Here is a 23,871-nt window from a genome sequence, read left to right as displayed (position 1 = left end):
CCACAATTTTGTACAAAAGCCTGATGTAGACTGACTGTCTATAACCAAGCCTGCCCAATCTGCATCAAAGAACCCTTCAGCCCCTTTTTTATTAGTCTTTTGAAATAACAATCCCTTACCCGGTGTGCCGTTTAGGTACCTCAAAATATGATAAATAGCCGTCAAATATTGTTGAGTTGGAGCATGCATAAACTGGCTTATGATACTCACGGAATAGACTATGTCTGGATGTGTCAAAGAAAAATTAATCTTCCAACTAGCCGTTGATACCTCTCCTTGTCCATCGGTGAATCATCATCCTTTTTTACATACCTCCAATTTCTTTCTAGTGGGGTATGCCTTGGTTTGCATCCAAGCATTCTTGTATCTTTTAGAAGATCAAGTTTATATTTTCTTTGAGATATTGTCATACCTTCTTTGCTCCTTGCCACTTCCATCCCTAGAAAGTATCTCATTGTTCCCAAGTCCTTTACCTCAAATTCTTCTTCCAATCTCTATTTTAGGGTTGCAATTTCATTAGTATCATCCCCTGTAATGATTATGTCATCCATATATACTATCAAGATGCATCTTTTTCCATTTCCATATTTAGTAAATAGAGTGTGGTCGGCCTCACCTTGCTTGTGGCTAAATTGTTTCAAAGTTGAGCTGAACTTCTTAAACCATGCTCTAGGGGATTGTTTCAACCCATAAAAAGATTTGTGTAACTTGCATACCTTGCCAATTGCTCTTTGTTCCTCAAAACTGGGTGGAATCTTCATATATACCTCTTCTTCTAACTCATGATTTAGGAATGCATTCTTGATGATGCGGTCACCAATCAAGACCCGACCCAAAGCCGACCCGACCATACCGGAACAATATTTTAATACTTCTTAAGTTTTTAGAATTCTACTTGATTTAGGATTCAATTTCATGTTTCTACTTGATTTATGATTCTACTTCATGTTGGATTAGGATTTATTTCTATTAGAATTCTAGTTGGATTTTGTTTTCCAAATATTAGATGGATTTGGATTAGCCAAATACTATAAATATGCCTAGGATCTAGAGTTTGTAATCAAGTTTTTCTCAATCAAATTTCAGCAACCTATTTGGGTTTTCTTAGCAAAACAGTCTTGTTTTTGCGTCTTCTTGAAAGCCAAGCTTCGGCCATTGAAGTTTGCTCTTTCAAGGGTTTATTTTGGTGTGTTTTCTTCACACTCGCGCTACACGCTGCGTCAGGTGGTATCAGAGCGGTTAATCAACCAATCAGATGGCCAATCTTGAAGGTAACGGTAGCAACCAGCCTTGTGACGGTGATCAGGGGTTGTCCGTAGTTTGGAGAGCAATCAAAGAACAGCGGGAAGTAACTCGTACTATCCACCAACGATTGGAGCAACATAGCAACCAATTGGGCACCTTACTACGAGTTGATGACAACAAGAACTTGAATAATGGGGTGAATCAAGCTGGAGCGGGAAGACCACCCATTAATCATGTCCTTGTTAATCCTAGAAGACCAGTGATTGAAGATAGCGATGAAGAGGATGATTTTGGTCGAGCAATAGCTAACCCTGGTGGTAGAGGGGTTAGGAGGAATGCGCATCAGCACAACCACTGGGGCAACGATGAGTATAAACTAAAAGTTGATATTCCCACCTTTAGTGGAGATCTTGATATTGAGGGGTTCCTGGATTGGATCACTGAGGTTGACCGTTTTTTCGAATACATGGAGATCCCAGATGAACGACAAGTAAAGTTAGTGGCTTACAGGTTGAAGGGCGGTGCATCTGTTTGGTGGGAGCGATTAAGAGAAACGAGATTAAGGGAAGGCCGACAGCCAGTTCAAACATGGAGACAAATGAAGCAACTGTTAAGAGGTAGGTTTTTGTCCCCTGATTATGAACAATATATGTTTGAAGCTTATCAAAGATGTGCACAGGGAATGAAGAGTGTGAATGAATATACCTCTGAGTTTTTACGATTAGCGGAGAGAAACCAATTATCAGAAAGTGACAATCAACGAGCAGCTCGTTACTTGAATGGATTGAAGCCTACTATTCGTGATAAAATTGGGGTTCAGATGGTTCTGAGTGTGCAAGAAGCAAGAAACTTAGCTTTAAAGGCTGAGTTAATGTTGAGTGAGAGATCTCGTAATGACAACTATCGTCGATATAGTGGGAATGAAAATAAACAACCAGCTTTTGATAAAGGCAAGTCGGTTCAAGGAGCGCAACCCTCCAATCCACCCCATACAGTCAACCCTAATAAGGCTACAACGGGGGGAAACATTCGAGGTACTACTTCTAATCTTCCAAAATCCCCTAATCCTTATGCAAAGCCTATTCTTTTAAAATGTTTCAAGTGCAATGAGGTTGGGCATCGATCTAGTGATTGTCCAAGGAGGAAAACAGTTGACATTGTAGAAAAGGAAGAGGAAGATGTTGCTGAAGAGGAAGTATATTGCGGGCCTGATGGGGAGGATGATGAAGAAGATTATGGACATGGGCAATATACCTGTGTAGTGAGGAAGTTAATGCTATCTCAAAAGAATGAAGATACTACTCAACGGCATAAGCTTTTTCGCACGAGGTGTACGGTGAAAGGAAAAATCTTTGAGTTGATTATTGATAGTAGAAGTCAGGAGAACATCATAGGAAGAGACGTGGTGGCAAAGATGCAGTTAACTCCTGAAAAACATCCAACCCCTTACATGATTGGATGGATCAAAGAAGTTGGTGGCATACATGTGGATGAACGTTGCAGGGTGCCTTTCTCTATTGGTAAGTACTCCGACGAAGTCTATTGTGATATTGTTGATATGGATGCTTGCCATATTTTATTTGGGAGGCCTTGGCAATTTGATGTGGATGCTAAGCACTCGGGTAGGAAGAACACATATCAGCTTGAGAAAGAAGGTGTGCGTTATACTTTGTTACCCATAGTGGAAAAGAATCAAACCAAAGCTTCTAAAGTGGAGGGGCGAGATTTTCTTACCATTACACATAAACACACTGAGTTTGTGAGGGAGTGTAAGGATACTCGAGAGGTTCACTTATTGGTTATCAAGGGAGAGAGTGTGAGTGAGCTACTGAAGGTGAATCAAATTCCAATGGAGGTGCAGGGATTGTTGGAGTAATTTCATGATGTGGTTCCTGAGGAGTTGCCTAATGAGCTACCTCCTATGAGAGATATTCAACACCACGTTGACTTGGTTCCTGGTGCTAGCTTGCCTAACCTACCACACTACAGGATGAGTCCTAGGGAGAATGAGATTTTGCGTGAGTAGGTAGAGGAATTGTTGAGAAAAGGGCACATTCAGACTAGCATGAGTCCATGTGCAGTGCCAGCATTATTGACACCAAAGAAAGATGGGAGTTAGAGGATGTGTGTTGACAGTAGAGCCATCAACAAAATTACTATTGGGTACAAATTTCCAATTCCTAGGCTCGACAACATGCTTGATCAACTTGATGGGGCTGTGATTTTTACCAAAATTGATCTTAGAAGTGGTTATCATCAAATCAGAATTCGACCTGGAGATGAGTGAAAGACAACTTTCAAGACGAGAGATGGGTTGTTTGAGTGGTTAGTCATGCCCTTTGGACTAACCAATGCACCAAGCACTTTCATGAGACTAATGAACCAAGTATTACGCCCTTTCATTGGTAAATTCGTTGTGGTGTATTTTGATGATATTTTGATATACAGTAAGTCTATTAATGAGCATGAGGGGCATATTCGAGAGGTGTTGAGTGTGTTAAGGGAAAACAAACTTTATGCTAATTTGAAGAAGTGTACTTTTATGAGTGAGAGCTTGTTGTTCTTGGGCTTTGTTATAAGTAAAGAAGGCGTAAAGGTAGATGAGGAAAAAGTGCGAGCTATTAGAGAGTGGCCAACTCCTAAAAATGTCAGTGATGTGCGAAGTTTCCATGGGTTAGCAACTTTCTATAGGCGGTTTATCAAACACTTTAGTAGTATTGTGGCTCCAATTACTGAGTGTTTATAGAAATGAAAGTTCCATTGGGGTGAAGAACAAGAGCAAAATTTCACCTTGATAAAAGATAAATTATGTACCGCTCCTGTCTTAGCTTTGCCAAGCTTTGACAAATTGTTTGAGGTTGAGTGTGATGCGAGTGGAGTGGGTATAGGTGCTGTGTTGTCCCAAGAGAAGAGACCAATTGCATTTTTCAGTGAGAAGTTGTGTGAAGTCAGAAGAAAGTGGTCTACTTATGATAAGGAGTTTTATGCAGTAGTGAGGGCTCTTAAGATATGGGAACATTACTTGATTGCCAAAGAATTTGTTCTTTACATGGATCACCAAGTTCTTAAGTACTTGAGTAGCCAAAGGCAATTGAGGAGTGATATGCATGCTAGATGGTCCGCTTTTATTGATAAATTTCCATATAAAATTGTACATAAGTCGGGATAGCATAATCGAGTGGCAGACGCTTTGAGTAGGCGTGTGAATTTGATCAAGACCCTTAGTGTTGAGATTGTTGGGTTTGAGTGCTTGAAAGAATTATATGCGACAGACGAGGATTTCAAACATGTGTGGGAACAATGCATGTCTCAGCAACCATCAGGAGATTTCTATGTGCATGATGGGTTTCTCATGAAGGGAAATCAGTTGTGCATCCCTTGCACATCTCTTCGTGAGAAAATTATTCGGGATTTGCATGGTGGTGGCTTAGCAGGGCATCTTGGCAGAGGCAAGACTATTGAAGCTGTTATGGGAAGGTATTATTGGCCAAGAGCAAGGAGAGATGTTTCTATTATTGTGGCGAGGTGTTATATATGTCAAACAGCTAAGGGGCACTCTTCTAACGCTGGTCTCTACATGCCATTGCCTGTTCCCAATGCTATTTGGGAAGATTTGTCTATGGACTTCGTGTTGGGTCTACCGCGAACCCAACGAGGTATGGATTTTGTTTTTGTAGTGGTTGATGGCTCACTTTCTCCCATGCAAGAAAATGGCAGATGCAGTAGCTACAGCCAAACTGTTTTTCAAGGAGATTGTTAGACTACATGGAGTCCCTAAAACTATTACTTCGGATCGTGATACAAGGTTTTTGAGTCACTTCTAGATTACCTTGTGGAGAATATTCGATTCATCTTTGAATTTCAGTAGCACAGCACATCCCCAGACTGATGGACAGACAGAGGTGGTGAATCGTACCTTAGGAAATCCGATTCGCAGTGTTTGCAAAGACAAGCCAAGACAATGGGACCTAGTCATAGCTCAAGCAGAATTTGCCTACAACAACGCCATGCATAGCTCAACAGGAAGATCACCATTCTCTATTGTATACGTGAAAGTTCCTAATCATGCATTGGATTTGGTAAAATTACCAAAGGTACCAGGTTTCAGTGTTGCAGCTAGTAACTTAGCCGAACACGTTCAAGCAGTTCAGGAAGATGTCAAGCACAAGTTGCACGAGGCGAATAAGAAGTACAAGGCAGCAGCTGACAAGCATAGGAAATACAAGGTATTTGCGGTTGGAGATGAAGTCATGATATTCTTGAAGAAGGAACGGATTCCTACAGGACAACAGAACAAACTCAAGCCAAAGAAGTATAGTCCTTACAAGATTACAAAGAAGATCAATGATAATGCTTATGTTGTGGATTTGCCAAATCATATAGGTATTTCCAAAACATTCAATGTTGCTGATCTTTCTTTGTATTTGCCGGACGTTGAGTTATCATACCCAGATCATAATTCGAGGACGAATTCTTCTCAAGTGGAGGTGAATGATGCGGTCACCAATCAAGACTCGGCCCAAAGTCGACCCGACCATGCCGGAACAATATTTTAATACTTCTTAAGTTTTTAGAATTCTACTTGATTTAGGATTCAATTTCATGTTTCTACTTGATTTAGGATTCTACTTCATGTTGGATTAGGATTTATTTCTATTAGAATTCTAGTTGGATTTTGTTTTCCAAATATTAGATGGATTTGGATTAGCCAAATACTATAAATATGCCTAGGATCTAGAGTTTGTAATCAAGTTTTTCTCAATCAAGTTTCAGCAACCTATTTGGGTTTTCTTAACAAAACAGTCTTGTTTTTGCGTCTTCTTGAAAGCCAAGCTTCGGCCATTGAAGTTTGTTCTTTCAAGGGTTTATTTTGGTGTGTTTTCTTCACACTCGCGCTACACGTTGCGTCACTTGATATCAAATTGAAACAGCTCTCAATCTAAATTCACAGCAATAGATAGAAGCACCCTAATAGAGTTTAGTTTTGCCACCAGAGCATAAGTCTTCTCATAATCTATCCCATGGGCTTGAGTGTACCCTTGGGTAACCAACCTTACTTTATAACGATCTATACTCCCATCTGATTTATATTTGATGGTAAAAACCCATTTGCAGCCTATAATCTTCTTGGTTTTTGGCAAATCAACTAGTTCTCATGTTTGATTGCTCTCCAATGCCTTCATCTCCTCCATCATAGCCCTTTTCCAGTTTGGATCTCTCAAAGCTTCTTGTATACTGCTGGGAATAGACACTCCATCCATGGTTGTAGTGAACGCCTTAAACTGAGGGGATAACTTGGAATAGGTTAGGTAATTTGATATTGGATATTTCACGTAAGACCTTACCCCTTTCCGGATGACAATTGGCAGATTCAAATCACTGTTTGCTGTACTGTTATCCTCACTTGTTGGATTGGTCTCTGGTTCTTACAATTGGCTGATTTGAGGATCCAGTTGCTTTGGTCTCCTTGAGTACACCTTAATTGGTTTTTCAGGACTTAAGTCTTCCTTTGTATCAATCTCCCTTAGTTCAGCTGATGGGTGAATTGGTTTAGGGCTTGAGAAGAAGATAATAATTCAAGGTTGCTTAGGTTAGACGTGGCTGGCTGAGAACAATCAGCTGCATTTGTTTAAATAGGGTCTTCATTTGGAGTAGAGGAAGAGATAGGTAATGTGACAGGCATTGAAATAGTAGGATCCCAATGGTTTTTTCCTGTTTATGATAGATTACTTGAGCGGTAGAATTTAGTTTCATCAAATGTTACATCACAAGAAACAAAGAATTTTTGTGATGTAGGACAATAACATTTATATCCCTTTTGTGTGGTTGAGTAACCAATGAATATGCACTTGAATGCCCTAGGTTCCATCTTATGGCGATTAGGGTTGGTTTGGTAGATGTATACCACACATTCGAATACCTTTAGAGGAAGAGTGTTGAGAATCCTAACATGAGGGAAGATGGTCATTAGGTTGTGCAACGGGGTTTTGTATTTAAGGATCTTGGTTGGCAGCCTATTGATCAAGTAAGAGGCTGTTAGGACAGCTTCACCCCAATACTTGTTTGGAGTAGAACTAATAAACATTAGGGCTCTAGGCAGCGATTTTTTCTCTCCGCTACCCCATTTTGTTGGGGTGTATAGGGGCAAGTGCTTTGATGTAAAATTCCATTTGTGGTGAGGTATTAAGTGAATGGGTACGAAAAATATTCTCGGCCATTATCAATCCTAAGAATGCAAATAGAGAACTGAAATACGTTTAGAATAAACTTGTGAAAATTCTGAAAAATTACATAAACCTCAGATTTTTCTTTCATTAGGTATACCTAACATACTCTTGTGTGGTCACCAATGAAAGTCTCAAACCACCTAGCACCACTCAAGTTTGGAGCCCTAGCTGGCCCTCAAATATCATTGTGGATCAAATGAAATGGTTTGGAAGGAGTGTATAGATTTGGTTGGTGAGAACTATGGATTTGTTTTACAAGTATACAATGATCACAGTTGGGAACCAACTTGTCTTTATTGATGAATAAATTAGGGTACAAGTGTTTCAAATATTGAAAACTAGGATGACCAAGACGGCTATGCCATAACAAAATTTCAGACTTCAAACTAACTGAAAGAGAAAAACTAGGAGCTAACTGACTAGGGAGAGCCTTGTTGTCCAATCCTAATAAAGACCATCCTTCTCCTCAGCACTACCAATCATCTTTCCCGTGGATTGATCCTGAAAAACACAAATATGAGGGGAAGAAAGTTACAATGCAATTCAAATCCTTTGTGAGTTTACTCATAGATAACAGGTTACACTTCAAATTTGGCACATATAAAACAAAATCAAGTGATAAACCAGCCGCATTCACACTTCCTTTTCCCTTAACCGAGGATACTATTTCATCTGCCATTAGAACTGTTAGTTCCTTATCCTTCAATTGAAAGTTTTTTTAATATGGTAGTAGATCCGGTCATATGATCAAATGCTCCGATATCTATAACCCAATAACTATCACTCATCCTTCTAGTAGTTAAGGAAAACACTAGATTACCTCTTTGAGCTATAGGCATTGAAGGGTTGGCTGCCGATCCATCTGATTCCTTTGAAATATGGGTGCTATTAAGTAATTTCTGTAAGAATTTCACCTAACCAGCTGTTAAATTTAACCTAATACCTCTTTCTGCATTCTAGATACTTGCAATTGTTGCATTCTGAACACTTGCAGTTGCAAAAGCTGGCCTTTCCTTCTCCTTCTTGTTCCTTAGTTGCCAGCATGGTGGCTTTCCATGAAGCTTCTAGCAGGTTTGCTTTGTATGATAGGGCTTGTTATAGTGTTCACACCTTTGTTTAGCCCTAGAAATTTCTTCTCTCTTAGAGACGGCAAGGGCAGAACTAGTGTTTGGTTCTGGTTGTGTGAGCATAACTCGCCTCTTGCTTTCCTCACGGTTGACCTCTGCAAAGACTTCTCTGAGAGATGGCAGTGGCTCGATGCCTAAGAGCCATCCCCTAACTTCATCCAAGTTTGAATTAAGGCCTTGGAGGAAATCAAAGACCCGTTCCTTCTCCAACATCCTGTTATACTTCTGGTTGTCACTCGAACATTCCTACTTTGGATCATAAAACAAATCCATCTCTTGCCATATTTCTACTAGGTTGTTGTAGTATTTGGTGACACCAGGACCACCTTGTTTTGTAGTCCTAATGGCTGCTCTGATCTCAAAACACTGGGTTGTGTTTTCGCGATCAGAGTATAGTTCTTGGACTGCATCCCACACCTCCTTTGCAATCTTGTAGAATAGATAAGTTCGGCTTATCTTAGGTTCTATTGAGTTGATTAGCCACGCCATGAGAATAGAATTCTCTACCTCGCATTGTTGGTATTTTGTGGACTCTTCTGGAGGAGTTGGGACAGCCCCAGTGAGATAGCCGAACTTCCCCTTACCTTTGATCGCTAAGGTCACGGACTGAAACCATTCCTTAAAGTTTTTGCATTTCAACTTATGTTCTGTAATTTGCAAGGTTTGGCTATCCATAGTGAGAGTGTTGGCAGGAGTCATGGCAGCCTATACAACTGGTGGTTGAGAAACTGAACCTCTAGAGGATTCTTCAATTGTAGGGGCTGGGTTAGAACTAGCCATATTGATCGAGAGACTCAGCTATGATAATTGAGCTTTGATACCATGAACACAGTGGGTCCCTAAGCAGGGTACCTGGATATTGGGTCGAGTATTGAGATGAATGGAGTCAATACTTTGATTCAAAGATAGGAACTCTACTTATATAGGTTTCTATGTTGTCTAGTCCTACTATTTAAGAGATAATATACAATATATTTTAGGATATAAATGAGTTAAGATAACAACTATCTCTACTCCTATTATTTATCCTGATTTTTAGGAACTTATCTTCACTATATTTGATCTCTTATCATCATCTGATCAGGCTCCATTCGCTGCATGTCTTCGTATTAACTACAACTTCTTCTCTCTAATTAACTCCTTAGCAGCTAGGACTCTCCAACAAAGTCGAAACAAATTGGGCTGACGTGTTTCATCCAATCAACTCCTAACACCACATCACACCCTCCGAGTTTTAGGAGTCTCAAGTCAGCTTCAAACCCTTCCCCTTGCAGCTCCCAACAAAATCCATCACAAGTTGAATTGCTCATAACTTTGCTACCACTTGCCACAGTCTCTATCAGTGGCTGTGTTAGGACTAAAGGGCACTTCAATCTCCTGGTTGTCCCCTCATCCAAAAAACTGCAGGTGCTCCCACTATCGATGAGGATCATTAACTTCTTGTTCTCCACCTTCCCTTCCACCTTAATAATCTTGTTATTTGTCCACCCCTTCAGGGCATGCAATGATATCTCCCCATTATCTTGCTCCATTTCTCCTGGTGGTTAGGGTGACGATTCCTCCTCTACTATTTCCCCTTCTTCCCTTTCCAATAGTACGAGTTGCCTTCTACATTGGTGACCTGAGTGGTATTTCTCCCCACATTTGAAGTAGAGGCCAACTTGCCTCCTCTGCTCCATTGTCTTTCCATATTGGTCGGCAAGAGTAGGTAGTGCGAGATTCTTCACTCTTGAGAGTCCTCTCCCTATCTCCCTACCATAATTCCTCGTGATAGATTCCCCTACGAGACTCCTTTGGCTATATGCCTCTGCCTTTTCATCAATGCTTCCACCACCAGTTCATGGAGTCGGGCGCTATTTCTAGCATGCTCTAGAGTCCGGGGTTGGAGCACTTTCACCATTGGCCCCAGCTCCTTGTTCAAGCCACTTATGAAGCTTGAAACGAAATAGGCCTCTGTCAGGTAGGGGTTATGTGTCAGCATCAAGGCCTTTAACTCTTCAAACCTCAATTGGTATTCCATGACTGTCCCTACTTGCCTCTGCTTGTTAAACTCCTCCACTACATCATACAAACCCCAATCTCCAAACCGCTCACAAAATTCCTCAGTGAAATCCTCCCACCAGCAATCTTCCCTGACCTTGGACCACCCTTGGTACCAAGCGTCCCCGGCATCATTAAGGTATGTCATTGCAATTGACACCCTCTGCCTCTTTGCTACCCCATACCATTCTAATGCTCGCTCACATCTCCTAATCCACCAACATGGACTTACTCCATCAAATAAGGGAATCTCCAAGTGCGGCATGGGCAAACCATGATGGTTTTGTCCTATCGGCGCCTTCGACTGCCGTCCCCATCCATCCTCACCTGACTCCCCATGATCATCTCCTCCTATAGAGGTTTCGGGAGCCCTCTAATAAACCCCTTGATCCCATATAATGGTATCTGATCTCTCCCTAGGAGGGAAGTTGGGGGAGAGACTCACCTAATGCTGCCTTGCGAACATCACCATGAATCCCTAAAGCTGCTCCCGAATTTGAATTCCCATATCCTCTCTGATCTGAGCCACGACTACTTCCAACTTCCTATCAATGGCCATGATGGCCTTGTGGTTCCGATTGGAGCCTAACTCCAATTGATCCACTCGCGATTGTAGATCACTCATCGCAAATCCACACTGCTGCACCTGAGTCTCGAAATTCTTCATCCTTGTTCCCTCTGTTGTCGTCTACATCGTCGATCAAGTAGCCAAGGATATGCTCTGATACCAAAATTGTCAGATCTTAAGAGATCTGGCAATGATCAATCCGAATATGATCTGGATTGGATGAGTGGATAGAGAACTTGGAAGAATTCTCTAGGAGAAATGAGGGAGAATCGTTGAATGAGAGGGAGAAAGAAGTAACGAGAGAGAGAGAGAGAGAGAATTCAAGAATACTTCAATATCATTGTGGATACTTCTCAAAGTGGGGGTAGGCTACAATTTGTAGCCTTACTCGCGTACATATGTTCCCACCTCAATTCATAACCGCTCATGTATTACCCCCTAGTGCTCCACCCACGCACAATCCCTTAGAGCACTATCTCCCACCGTGTTATTTACTACCGCCAGTTGCAATTACAATCCCAATTCAATACATCTACTGCCTACAATTACAATTAAGCTATGGTAAGTACATAACATATGTATGCATAGTTATTTAAATTTATCTCGGAGGATTCCAAAATGATTCACCATGACTTCTCAAAGAATTTGGGAATCCTGACTCTTAAGAAGTTTAGGGTAGAAAGAATGTGTGCATATTCTCTTGTGAATGTATTCTATACAAAATAGTAATTGTCACGACCCTAAGGGTAAATCAGTAAAGGGGCCTGTAGTAGCCGTTAGTTGTTAACTAGCTGGGGGTTAGGAGGTTAGGGGGTTAGCTAACGGTACTGCTTTGTGGTTATGTTAGTTAGGGGTGTTGTTATATTGTTAAGAGTTGTAGTTATGGTTGTTGTTGGAGGCTCTATAAGAGACCTATGACAGTAAGAGGAAGGATCATGGATTGATTGAATAAAGCATTCTGTTTTCCCTCTCTCTCTTATCTCTCCGTCTATTCGTCTAAACCCTTCACCTTTCCTTCTCAATTTCTCCCTCTTTCTGTTTTGTTTCCTTCCTCTATTCTGTTCTTTCTTCTTCAAATTCTCCCAAAATTCCATTCTAAACCCTAGTAAACCCTAGGGTTGTAACAGTAATGTTCTATATTGCACTCACAATTTCTTTGATGATTTGTTAATGTTCTATTTCTTATGGTAGTAGATGTATACAATACTTTTCCATTTTACGCCTACACTTTTCACTCTTGCACTTGCTTCATAATCCTATCATTTCCCTTGGCATCTCAATAGTGACAGTTGAATATGAAATGTTTTGTGATTTTTACATGAACATAACATTTAATTGATTTTGGAAGAGTAATCTAATATTATGAAATACAGGTCATGGAGAAACTTGTTGACATTGTCCTTTTTTTGAATCGGGAGATACACAATGTCTTTGGCAATGCTGGTATGTATTTGTTTAATATCAAGTCTATTTTCTGTCACCTTGATGCATGACTGCAAACTATAACCTATATCAATCTGTTGTGGTGTCTCCAATGATCAAAATTGATGATAATTATCTGTACAGTGGGTAATTGTGGGGTAGATGACCCAGATCTTAGCTCCCATAGATTTGCAAGTAATGTTTTATCTACACTTAGATTGAAGGACCCGGTGTACCATATAGCAGCCTTTCCCCAAATCAAGCTATAATATGATGTGTTCTTCACTTAAGATTTTTTAGATGTGTCATTTGCTTCCTTTGGTACCATGCTGCCTCTTTCTTTGTGTTAGCTCCTCCAACCTGAATGACATAATGGGTAAAAGGAGGTAGGTGTGTGTAATATATATATATATATATATATCGAGAGTGCGCGTGCGTGCGCGCGCTCGAGAGAGAGAGAGAGAGAGAGAGAGAGAGAGAGAGAGAATGATATTATAGGTTCTTTTTACTATTTAAGGAACTTTATATATAATATTGTTGTCTGGTAATTTGCTGTTACCTCCCCCAACCTGCCTATCAGGTTCTAATTTCTCCATTTTCCAGTCTGGAGTTTTATCCCAATTAAAAATTACCAAAACATATCCCATTTAAAATAATTGAAATGGATTTTTGGGTTACCATATCTATCACCCCTTTTTTGTGCCTTAATGAAATAATTACTAACAAGGAATAGGTTGATATTGCTGTCGTCTAGTTGTAAGATGCTGGGTATCATGGTATGATTGTGCAATGATATATGTATGTAGCATCATAGGCAAATTGCTGTTGGCTGGGCTGATGGAGTTGAGATTTATTTCAGGGATGTGGGAATAAGCCATGGCCATGGATTCTGGAAGTAACAATTTTTTCTCAGAATATATTTCTGCAAGACAATTTTTTTGTACATCTCCAAACATTAGATTCATCTGTATGTCACCTTTGAGTACTTTGCTTTACTCCCAACAAAAGACTAGAAGGAAGAACTCATTTCTCAAAATGAATGGTCTATTTTGTAGCTACACTTTCGCATATATTCTATCAACTCACTCATTATGCACATGCTTTAAGAAAAAGATTATTTCTTCTTTATTCGTGGGGTAGCAAATTTGTGACCTATGTTGAGAACATCAATTAGATTTGTATCCAGTAGGGGAGACTTTCTGAAGCTGATGAGTCAACTTTCTGCTGGTACTAAGCCCCGTTTTGTTTACCTTCTTTAGGCTTCTTGTTGCCTGCTTTTTTATACATAACTATCTACTTAAGTTGGAAATGTTGATGAGCATAGACAAATGTGATGCTACATAGCTTACAAAAGTCTGGAGATTGTTCTACATTTTCTGCATGGTTTTATACATACAATAATATCTTCCAAACGAATGGCTACAGATGCAGATAAACCATCAGAAGGATCTCCAGGCAAACAGAAAAGGCTGGGACCTGCTGGTCTTGATCTGCATTACGCAAATATAGTTATACAGATCGACACAATTGTGAGTATATCATCTCTTGATGTGTATAGAATTCTGCATCTTAGATTTCTTTTGTATTGTTTGGGCATATGTTCCCCCTGGTTCTCATAAACTAGTTTTGCTTGATGAATTGTCATGTGAGTGGATGGGCATTCATTCAATAGTTATGAATAGAGAAAGTAATTATAGCATTTTTGGTTGAAACAACAATTTTTTGGTAACTATTTCCTCAACCAGAAAGATGGAACAGACTTCTCTCTCAATAATACATAATATGCTTGGGGACTTTTGGAAATAGAATGATCCTACCAGCAGTTGTTTAACATCTAGCAGTGCACTTCAATTATTGTGGATAACATCTTTATATTCTTTCACTAATTATCTTAAATTATGTTTGGAAGTGCTTTTTGCTCAGTGATTTTCTGGTGCAATTAGGTTGCCCGATGCAATTCTATTCCTTCCATTTTAAGAGATACATTATACCAGAGCCTGCCACCAAGCATGCGATCATCTTTGCGGTCCAAACTTCAGTCATTTCATGTTAAAGAAGGGGTACTTTTCTGATATCACGTTTTTTTGTTTATGAATGGCGTGCTTTCACAGTTTCACCTTTTGTTTTATTTTTTCCCTTTCTTGTACTTAATGCTGGATATGGATATTGGATTTCAGAATAGCAAAGACAATGAAAGGGAAATAAGTTACATATTCATATTTCCTGGTGATTTTTTTTTTCAAAATATCTCTTTATTTTTTTCTTCTCATTTTCTTAGCCCAACCTAGAAAGGAAAGAAATTAGATCCAATCATAGGGGATGTAATCCATTCTTTTTTCAGATAGAGCATACAAAAATAAAATGAAATTAAAAAATTCTGCAGCGTGTGCAACTTTCTGCTTTTTCTTTGTAGCAGCTAAATAATTGAAATTTTAAGCTCAAAATAGGTGCTCTGAATAATATTTCTTAGTTTCTAAGCTTTATATGACTGCTATATTTATGCTTGTTTTTCTGCAGATGACTCTTTCAGAAATTAAAGATGAGATGGAGAAAACACTGCACTGGCTAGTTCCCATTGCCATAAACACAGCAAAGTACGACAAGCTATCTCCTTGCAAACAACTGGTTCCTGCAATAGTGTTTTTGCAGTGTAATTCCACATCACATTCTTCTGATATTAATTTCGTTGCAATCTTTTGAATATAGGGACCACCATGGTTTCGGTTGGGTTGGAGAGTGGGGAAATACAGGGTGAGTGATTTCATTTTCTTGTTTATTATCTTTATGATAATATCTACAAGGATTACCAAAAAATATTCTTTAGGCTGAAATAAAAGGTGGGTTCTTATGTCTATAGGCCTGAAGTGAATAGGAAGCCAGCTGGGCCAATGGATGTGATTCGAATTGAGACTCTTCACTATGCAGACAAGGAGAAGACAGAAGCCTGTATCGTTGAGCTACTTTTGTGGCTAAATCATCTGGTGTACCAGTCCAAGGCTGCAGCAAATTGTGGCAAGCCGAGACCACAAAACAGATCCCCCGCTCGTGCAAAACTGCAAAAGACAAATCAGCAGTCTGTTGAATTGGCCAACAGTGCCCCATCACCCACCAGATCCACTGAAGACCAAGACATGCCAAGGGACACAAGCAACAACGGAGAAAATCAAGAATAAGGAAAAACAACTCAAGAAAGCACCACAGACTACACAGAAGTTGGGAGATGAGCAGAAGCAAACAACCATTCCTAGTTAAGGGGGTTTAGTTTGAGTATCTAAACCATGCAATGATTCATCCAGAGGTCTCCTTATTATACAGCCAGATAAACAGAAGACTGATGACGAAGAAGAAAGAGGCTTATTTTACATGTATACATGTATTATGGTCCCTGTTTTGTTGTATATCCATCAGGTTATAACACCTTTTATTCAATATGCCTATGTTGTAGAGTATACAGGAAGACGAATACTGCTATTGTTACCTAAGGTTTCTTATGGGAAGACAGAAAAAGGATAAGCAAACGATTGAGATTATGTACGATCAAGCTACATGCGTTTTGATGACTATTAGCCGTTACACTGGAGTTGATTTGATTTCGGTCTGCCGTTCCAGTCTAGTCCCTACTTCATAATCTTTATGTTAATCAGTCGTCGAGTAGTTCACAGTGTATCCTCCGGAAAGAGATCTTCATGGCATCGAGGTCGTAGGCCACATTGTAGAATTGCTGAGCCGTGAGGCCTATAGCAGTGTCGCCCTCGCCGGTGGATGGGACTAGAGCCAAGCAGAATACATCCCTTTGAAGCTGAATAAACAATGAGTCCACCTCCAACACCAGATCAGCCTCTCCCCCAAAGTGGAATTGTCACAGCCGGAAATCCTTGAAGGTGCTGGCTCACCCTATCCCTGTAGCACAACCCGGCCCTTCTGCTCCCATATCCACCTTCTGTAATAACATTCCATCTATTAGCCTTTCAACTTCTTCCCTAGCCCGCTCGAACTCACGTTTCTTGAGATGGGTTAGCGTTGTGCCATAGTCGATCGTTAGAGCATTTCCAAAGGGGAGTGCCATTTTGGAGTGCTAAATTATCTATTTACAACTTTAAATAGTGTTATAACACTTATAAAAAATAAATCTGTTTCAATGACAGGTGTCAAAATAGGGGTATCAATTAATATTTTAATATTTTTTATCAAATTTTAAATTCAAATAATCAATATTTTAATATTTTTTATCAATTAAATCTGCTCGATGGATCCCTTCTGAATACCCGCTCCATGGATCCCTTCTGAATACCCGTGGCTCAAACCCAGGTCTCTTCTCTCCTACACTGATCCCTTCCAGGGTAACATAAGCAAAGCGGTGATGTGATGGATGCTGAACTTGGCGAGGCAGAACTTGCTGACTTGGGCAACCAAGGAAACACTTTCCGTTTCCAGCATAGGCCCATGCATCAAAGCTCTGAACAACCGCTTCATGATTGGCGGATTTCCAGGGATCTTCATGTGATGGCAAGGAAAAGGAGGCCGTTGGAGGCTAAATAGGTGGGCTGAATTCTGAAGGTGATGGGCCTCACCCGCGAGTGGGCTCTGGGCGTGATTTAGGTGGGTGGGCTCCAGATCATGGCCCGCATCAATTAAATGGTAAAGCTGGGTTAGCCCAGCATGTTAATGGGCCAAAGCAGCGAGCCCATAGGTCTTTTATTAGTAATCAGCAACCATCCTCTTTTAATAAGCCCAGGCCCACTCATTTGGCTGCATCCATACAGCCCAATAAATCGTGGGCGGCTATAACCGAAGATCGGATTCATCGTGCTGCCACACACCTTGATTATTTCCCACCTCCAGGTACGCTTTCAGATATTCCCCTTGTTTAATTACCTAATGACGTAATTGAAGAATGCACAGAATTTTGGAAGAATACTCTTATAAGATACTTTATCGATTAGTGGTTTCCTTTTCCGATCGTACAAAACATTGCAAAAAAAATGTGGCAACGCCATGGTCTCATTGAGGTACTCTAATAATTGTGGTTTTTCTTTTTTCGCTTTGATTCTTTAGAAAACATGCTTAAATTTTTTTATGCGAGTCCTTGTCACTTTGTGAGCCGTCCTGTCATTTTAAAATGCTGGGAGCTAGGCATGAATATCTCTAGAGAGACCGACACGTCGATTCCGATATGGATTAAAATCCATAATCCTCATCTTGAAGGATGGTCCCTTAAAGGTATTTCTGTTATTGCTAGTTCTATAGGCTGACCCTTGTATGCAGATCATATGACCGAGGAAAGAACTAGATTGGGGTTTGCCAAAGTGTGCGTTGAGGTGAGTGTCAATTCCAGCTTCCCTAAATTTATTGATGTTCAACAAGGTAGGGATGATCTCGCATGTGAACCTAGGATATCTCGTCTACCTATTGAATATCAGTGGATGCCATCTGTGTGTTCCCACTATAAGGTTTTTGGTCACCCTATTTTTCGGTGCCCGAATCAGCCTTAGCCAAAAGGGAGTGAAGCTAGAGTCGTGTATTTAAAAAAGAATGATCAGAATCACAAAAACTCTGAGGATAACCAGAATGTTCGTGAATGTGAAGGTTTTATTATGGTTCACGAAAAGAAAGGATAAAGCTAATGAAAGAAAGGATAAAGCTATTGTTAGGGAGAAGGAGGTAGGGCCATCTTCTAGACCCTTTGAACCTGATTACTCCACTTGAATATGGTGGATTGTCTTGAGTATCATACCGTAACGATTCCTTATGACCCTAAGGATATTGATGATCAAATAAAGAAAAATAATAAATATTGTGTCTTAGCAGAAAAGGATAAGGACTTCCCTTCCCCCACAGAATCTTAAGGAGATGATGCTGAGAGGGACGACTTGAGGGACTCTAGTGCTCGAGAGGTTCAAGGTGACGTCAACTTAGAGTCCGATAGGGTAACAAGTGCAAGCTCAGCAGGGAGTGGACCGAGAACAAGAGCTCAAGCAAAAAGGGATAGGAAGAATAACAGAGAGCGGGGTGGGAAGCATCAAGAGTCCAAGAACCCGGACCCAACCTTTCAAGAGTGTTAAGATGCAGATTGATGCATGGAATGTGAGGGGTCTAAATCTGTCCCCAAGCAGTGGGAGGTTCGTTCCCTTATCTCCAAATATAAGTTGTCTTTAGTTTCCATTTCAAAGTCTTGGGTGCGGGAAATGCAAGCTGGGGATATCTCTTGAGCTATTATGCCCAACTGGAATTGGATTTTCAATTACAACTCGAATGATGGAGGTTGGATTGGATTGCTTATGATCCGTCAGCCATTAATTTAGTTGTTTTGAGTAGGTCAGACCAGTTCATTCACGTCAGGGTGACTGGTCCTGATATTATCACCCCCTTCTTCCTGTCTTGTATTTATGCCTGGAATGAAGAGGTGGACCAAGCTCACTTATGGAACTCTCTGAAAGGGGTGGGGTTGTCAGTGGTTAACGACCCTTGGATCCTCTTTGGTGATTTTAACGTCTGTCGTAATAGTTCTGAGATGAGAGGTGGAAACACCTCTCAGTCTTTGGGTATGTGCAGATTTAATAGATTTCTTTCCTCGATTTCTCTTTAGGATCTAGCCTTCAGTGGTCCAAAGCTGATGTGGAACAATAAGAGGTCTGGTGCGGAGTGCATTTTTTGAAAGTTGGACAGAGTCCTTGGGAATGATGGGTGGCTTGCTAGCTACCCAGAGAGTGAGGCTCTTTTCCTTCAACCAGGAATCTCTGATCACAGCCTTGCCGTGGTTTTCTTATCTGGTTCGTCTCGAAATAATGGTAACCCTTTTAGGTTCCTTAACCACCTTGCTGACCATCCTCTTTTTCTTAATAAGGTGGCTAACAGCTGGAACAGGTGGGTTCCTGGGGTCCCTATGTTTCGAGTTGTCTAGAAACTTAAGGTGGTTAAAAGAGCTATGTTTCGAGTTGTCTTTAGCCTTGTTTTGTCCCTCCGAGATAGTCTGCACAGAATTCAACGAGAAATGCAAGATAACCCTCATGATCCTAATCTTTTCTAGCGGGAGCTTGATCTTAATAGAGATTATTCAACGGCTCTGGTGTAGGAATCTAATTATTTTTGCCTCAGAGCTTGAATAAGGTGGTTTGCGGAGGGGGACCGGTGTTCTTGTTTCTTCTTCCAGTCCATGTTAGCTCGGCGTAATAATCACCATATTTATAGCCTCCAAAAAGAAGATGGATCTATTGTGGATTCTAAAGAGGATGTGGCGAGATGTATGGTTTCCTACTTCCAGAACCTCTTTGGTCATAGTGCCCGTTCAGCCCCTATGTCCCCTGAAAAGATTGCCCCTTTTATTGACAAACGCTTGTCATAGGATCAATGGGGGGGGCCTTATTGCTGAGGTCTCATCGGAGGAAATTCAAGGAGCCTTGTTCAGCATAGGGGATGATAAAGCCCTTGGGCTGGACGGATTTACTGTTAAATTCTTCAAGAGGGCTTAGGGGATTGTGGGGCCTGACGTGGTAGAGGCTGTCAGGAGCTTCTTCTCCTTAGGCCGTCTTTTAGGGCAGATGAATGCGACTATCATTAGTTTGGTTCCTAAGTTCCCTCACCCCGAGTCGTCGTCCCAGTTTAGGCCTATTTCTTGTTGCAACGTCTTGTATAAAATCATCACCAAGATTTTGGCCAATAGAATCAAACCCGTGCTTTCTGGTCTTGTGAATGAGGCTCAGGCAGCATTCGTGCCTGGGCATTCAATTGGGGATAATGTCTTACTCGCCCAAGAGCTCGTGTTCCAATATCACCTTCACAAGGGGCCTTCTCAATGTGCTATGAAAGTAGACCTAGCTAAAGCTTATGACACTATGGAGTGGGACTTTTTCTTGACTGTCCTTCATCTTATGAATTTCCCTCCGCAGTTTTGTAGCTGGATCCGCGAGTGTGTCACTAATCCTCGTTATTCCATTAAAATCAATGGGCAGTTAAACGGATTCTTCCTTGGTGGTCGAGGCCTTAGGCAATGGGACCTTCTATCCCCTTATCTCTTCATCCTTGTGATGCAGATCCTGTATGGCATTGTTAGCCATCAGACAAGGTCTTCATATTTTTAGTTTCATTAGAAATGTAATTAGACTCGGTTGGTGATGCTTATGTTTGCAGACGATCTCCTTTTGTTCTCCCATGGTGATCCTGCTTCAGTGGGTATCTTGAAATCTTGCTTGGAGAGATTCTCTAGTTTGTCTGGCCTCAAGGCCAATGCCTTAAAAAGCATTTGCTTCGTCTCTTGTAGAGATGAGTCCTTAAGGGAGAATATTTTGACTGTTACGGGTATCCAGAGAGGTGTGTTACCTATGTGATACCTGGGGATGCCTCTTCTTTCCACCAAGTTATCTTATGGGGATTGCCGTCCTATCATTGATAAGGTTAAGAATAAGATTTGCTCTTGGCGGAGTAGGTTGCTCTTCTTTGGGGGTCGCCTTCAGTTAGCTCAGTATGTTCTTTCCACTATCTATGTGTACTGGGCCTCTGTGTTTGTTTTTCCGAAATGGGTGATCCATGAGATTGAGCAATCAATTCGTAATTTTTTATGGAATGGTGATGACGCTGACCCCCATAGAGCTAAAGTGGCTTGGCGGGAGATTTGTTGCCCCAAGGCGCAAGGGAGTCTGGGTCTCAAGCCTCTCTATGTTTGGAATCAAGCCCTTGTCACCAAGCTTATTTGGCGCTTGCTCTTAGGCAATAGGGAGTCATTCTGGGTGAAGTGGGTGAATACCTATCGAGTTAAGGGGGCGTGATTTTAGCTCCTTAAAGTGCTATACGCTTGTCCATGGTACTGGAGGAAGCTGCTCTCCCTCAAAGGAGTTGTGCAATCTAGAGTGGGGTGGAAAATTGGTGATGGTCATAGCATGTTCATTTGGCATGATCAATGGCACCCTTTGGGTGTACTTATTGATCGTTTCTCTTGCCAATTGTCGTGGCAATTAGGCATCCATACCTTGGCCAAGGTCTCTGATTTCATTGAGAATGGATCTTGGAATTGGCCTAACCTTTTCCCTTGTCCGGCTTACGATCTTATTAGAAATCACCTTCCTAGTCTCCCTCACGTTCAACCTCGGGACGAGAATTTTTTGCTCCCAGCTACGAATGGTGTTTTTTCTGTTATGGCTGCTCTTAAGGACTTCCAGGATCAGCACCCTCAGGTCCATTGGCATAGGCTCATGTGGTCGTCGAAGTGTATTCCAGCTCATTCTTTTATTCTGTGGTTAGCAATTCGGGAGCGTCTTTCTACACTTGACCGTATTAACCATTTTTTTGTCTTTTCCGAATAGATGTTTCCTTTGCAGGATGAATGCGGAGAGACATAGTCACATTTTCTTTGAGTGCCCTTATTCTAGAGAGGTGATAACATTCTTCCGCAAATCTAAGAAATTCAATTGGCCTTGGCGTTGATGGGATTCTGGAGTGCTTTGTGCTATTGCGAGATGGAGTGGCAAGGGTCCGTGATAGGTGGCGAATAGACTGGTGCTTCATATTGTGGTGTATTTTATCTAAAGGGAGCACAATAACAGGTGTTTTCGTGATTAGGAGAGATCTACCTCTCATTTGGCTCATCAGATTCAGTGCGCTGTGTGGGCCTGTTTAACGACTCCCCGACTCAAATTGTCTATTCAAAGTTATGCTCTTTGTCATATTTGGCGTCTTCCGAGAGACCAAGTTCTCCCTCCCCATTGAATTGTTGTTTGCTTGTTGCTGATGGCTGGCTTTTGTGATCCTGTTTAGCGTTAGTCTCTTCAATGCCTTGTGTTCAATGCTGCCTCTTCTGTTGGGGCTTGCTTCGTTTGCAGTTTTCTTGCTCGGGATTAGTACAATAGGCTTGTTTTTTTCGAGATGGATTGTTACTTTCGATCACTTCCATTCTTTTGTTTATTTTCTATATATATTGTCTTTTATTTTGTTTTTCCTACGTTTTTTTTATCTTTAGTTTTTTTCTCTTCTTTTGGTCCAATGGGTGATCGTTGTTATGTTCATGTCCATGGTTTTTGGTTGGTCCGGGATACGCCTTGGTCTTAGCTTGTAGCCGTTCTGGCTTTGGTTTGTGTTTTATGAATCTCTCACTTACAGAAAAAAAAAAAAAAAAAAAAAAAAACTGTTCTTACCCACTTCCACGGCTGCTGAGTACCCTTCCAGCTTTGCACCATCACCTATGACCAACTGATTACGCTTTTACTGAGTATCATATGGGTTCCCAAAGCAGTACGAGAACTTAGAAGCCATCTGAGAAACCAAAGATAAGGTTATCAGGACTAAGTCCAAGAACCCCACTTTGTTGGCTATTCCCTCGGTTGCCATTTTCATGACCACACCCAAACATAACACCGGCAACAGGCTGCGTGCCTTCGTCTGATGTCCCAAACCTGAGCTCTTCCAAGCCAAACACTCTTAGTCATGGTGCCATCCACGTATCCGCGATGGTAAATGCAAAAGTTCCCAGATTTACGAACTTCACAGTAAGAAGAGTTGCAAGGAAGAAAATGGTATGTGGATGAGAATTGCTTGAAACATTTGCGGCAAGGTTGGCACTGAACCCACGCGACATGGCTTGCAGTATCGACAGCCAAGAGCTGCGGGGCAGGATGCCATCCAATCGAGATGTTTGCCAGAAGCTTGCATCCTCGTATGTTTCAGATGGGCAAAGCGAGCGTTAGAGGCTTTTATATCGCGCATAATCCGGTCAGGGATAGTAAGATTGGGGTTGCAGTATGGCTAAAATATTGAGTCGCGGTGGACGAGTTTGGTGACCAATGGAGAAAGAGGTGGAATGGTGGCGCGGGCAAAGGATTTGGACGTCCAGAGGAGTATAGGAATAAGAAAGACAAAGGCAGAGTTTGACATCAAATGCTAACAATGCACAAGCATCTTCTTCCATGGAATCCAATTTACCACTCAAAACACACTGCGTCTGTAGTGTTAGTTACGATAATGACACAAAAAGCATTGTAGGAGGACTAAAATTTCTCAATAATTTCGTAGCAGACAGATTTGATGGTGATCCAGTAAGTACCAAAGGCGTGGTGTTGTAATACGGAGATTCTAACTCATTTGTCATGCAAACAAGCTTGGTTCAGCCTCTTTACTTTACCCTTTTCTTTATGTTCTTTTGGCAGTAGCAACAGGATTGTTACCTAGCCAAACCTTTATGCATAGTGTGACCTAAAATACTAACAAAAATGAAAAATATCCTTGCACGAATACCATTCATGGCCCTCGCCCCACC

At 41.1% G+C, this 23,871-nt stretch overlaps 1 protein-coding gene across 3 annotated transcripts in view; it reads left to right on the top strand.

Annotated features, from left to right (window-relative positions):
* The window catches only part of LOC127806135 (protein PSK SIMULATOR 1-like), a 30,407-nt gene extending 14,217 nt beyond the window's left edge, over positions 1–16,190 (top strand). For all 3 annotated transcript variants that reach the window (XM_052343202.1, XM_052343204.1, XM_052343203.1), the window contains 6 exons: positions 12,581–12,650; positions 14,055–14,158; positions 14,573–14,689; positions 15,147–15,223; positions 15,336–15,380; positions 15,487–16,190. In XM_052343202.1, coding sequence (XP_052199162.1) covers positions 12,581–12,650; positions 14,055–14,158; positions 14,573–14,689; positions 15,147–15,223; positions 15,336–15,380; positions 15,487–15,802 — 729 coding nt within the window. In that variant the 3' untranslated portion in view covers positions 15,803–16,190. The remainder of the gene's footprint in view (positions 1–12,580; positions 12,651–14,054; positions 14,159–14,572; positions 14,690–15,146; positions 15,224–15,335; positions 15,381–15,486) is intronic.
* Positions 16,191–23,871: the final 7,681 nt, after the last annotated feature.

This window comes from Diospyros lotus, chromosome 7 (genome assembly GCF_014633365.1).
Source record: "Diospyros lotus cultivar Yz01 chromosome 7, ASM1463336v1, whole genome shotgun sequence".
Lineage (NCBI taxonomy): Eukaryota > Viridiplantae > Streptophyta > Magnoliopsida > Ericales > Ebenaceae > Diospyros > Diospyros lotus.
Note: the sequence above shows the minus strand (reverse complement) of the source record. Positions and strands in the feature narration are given on the sequence as shown.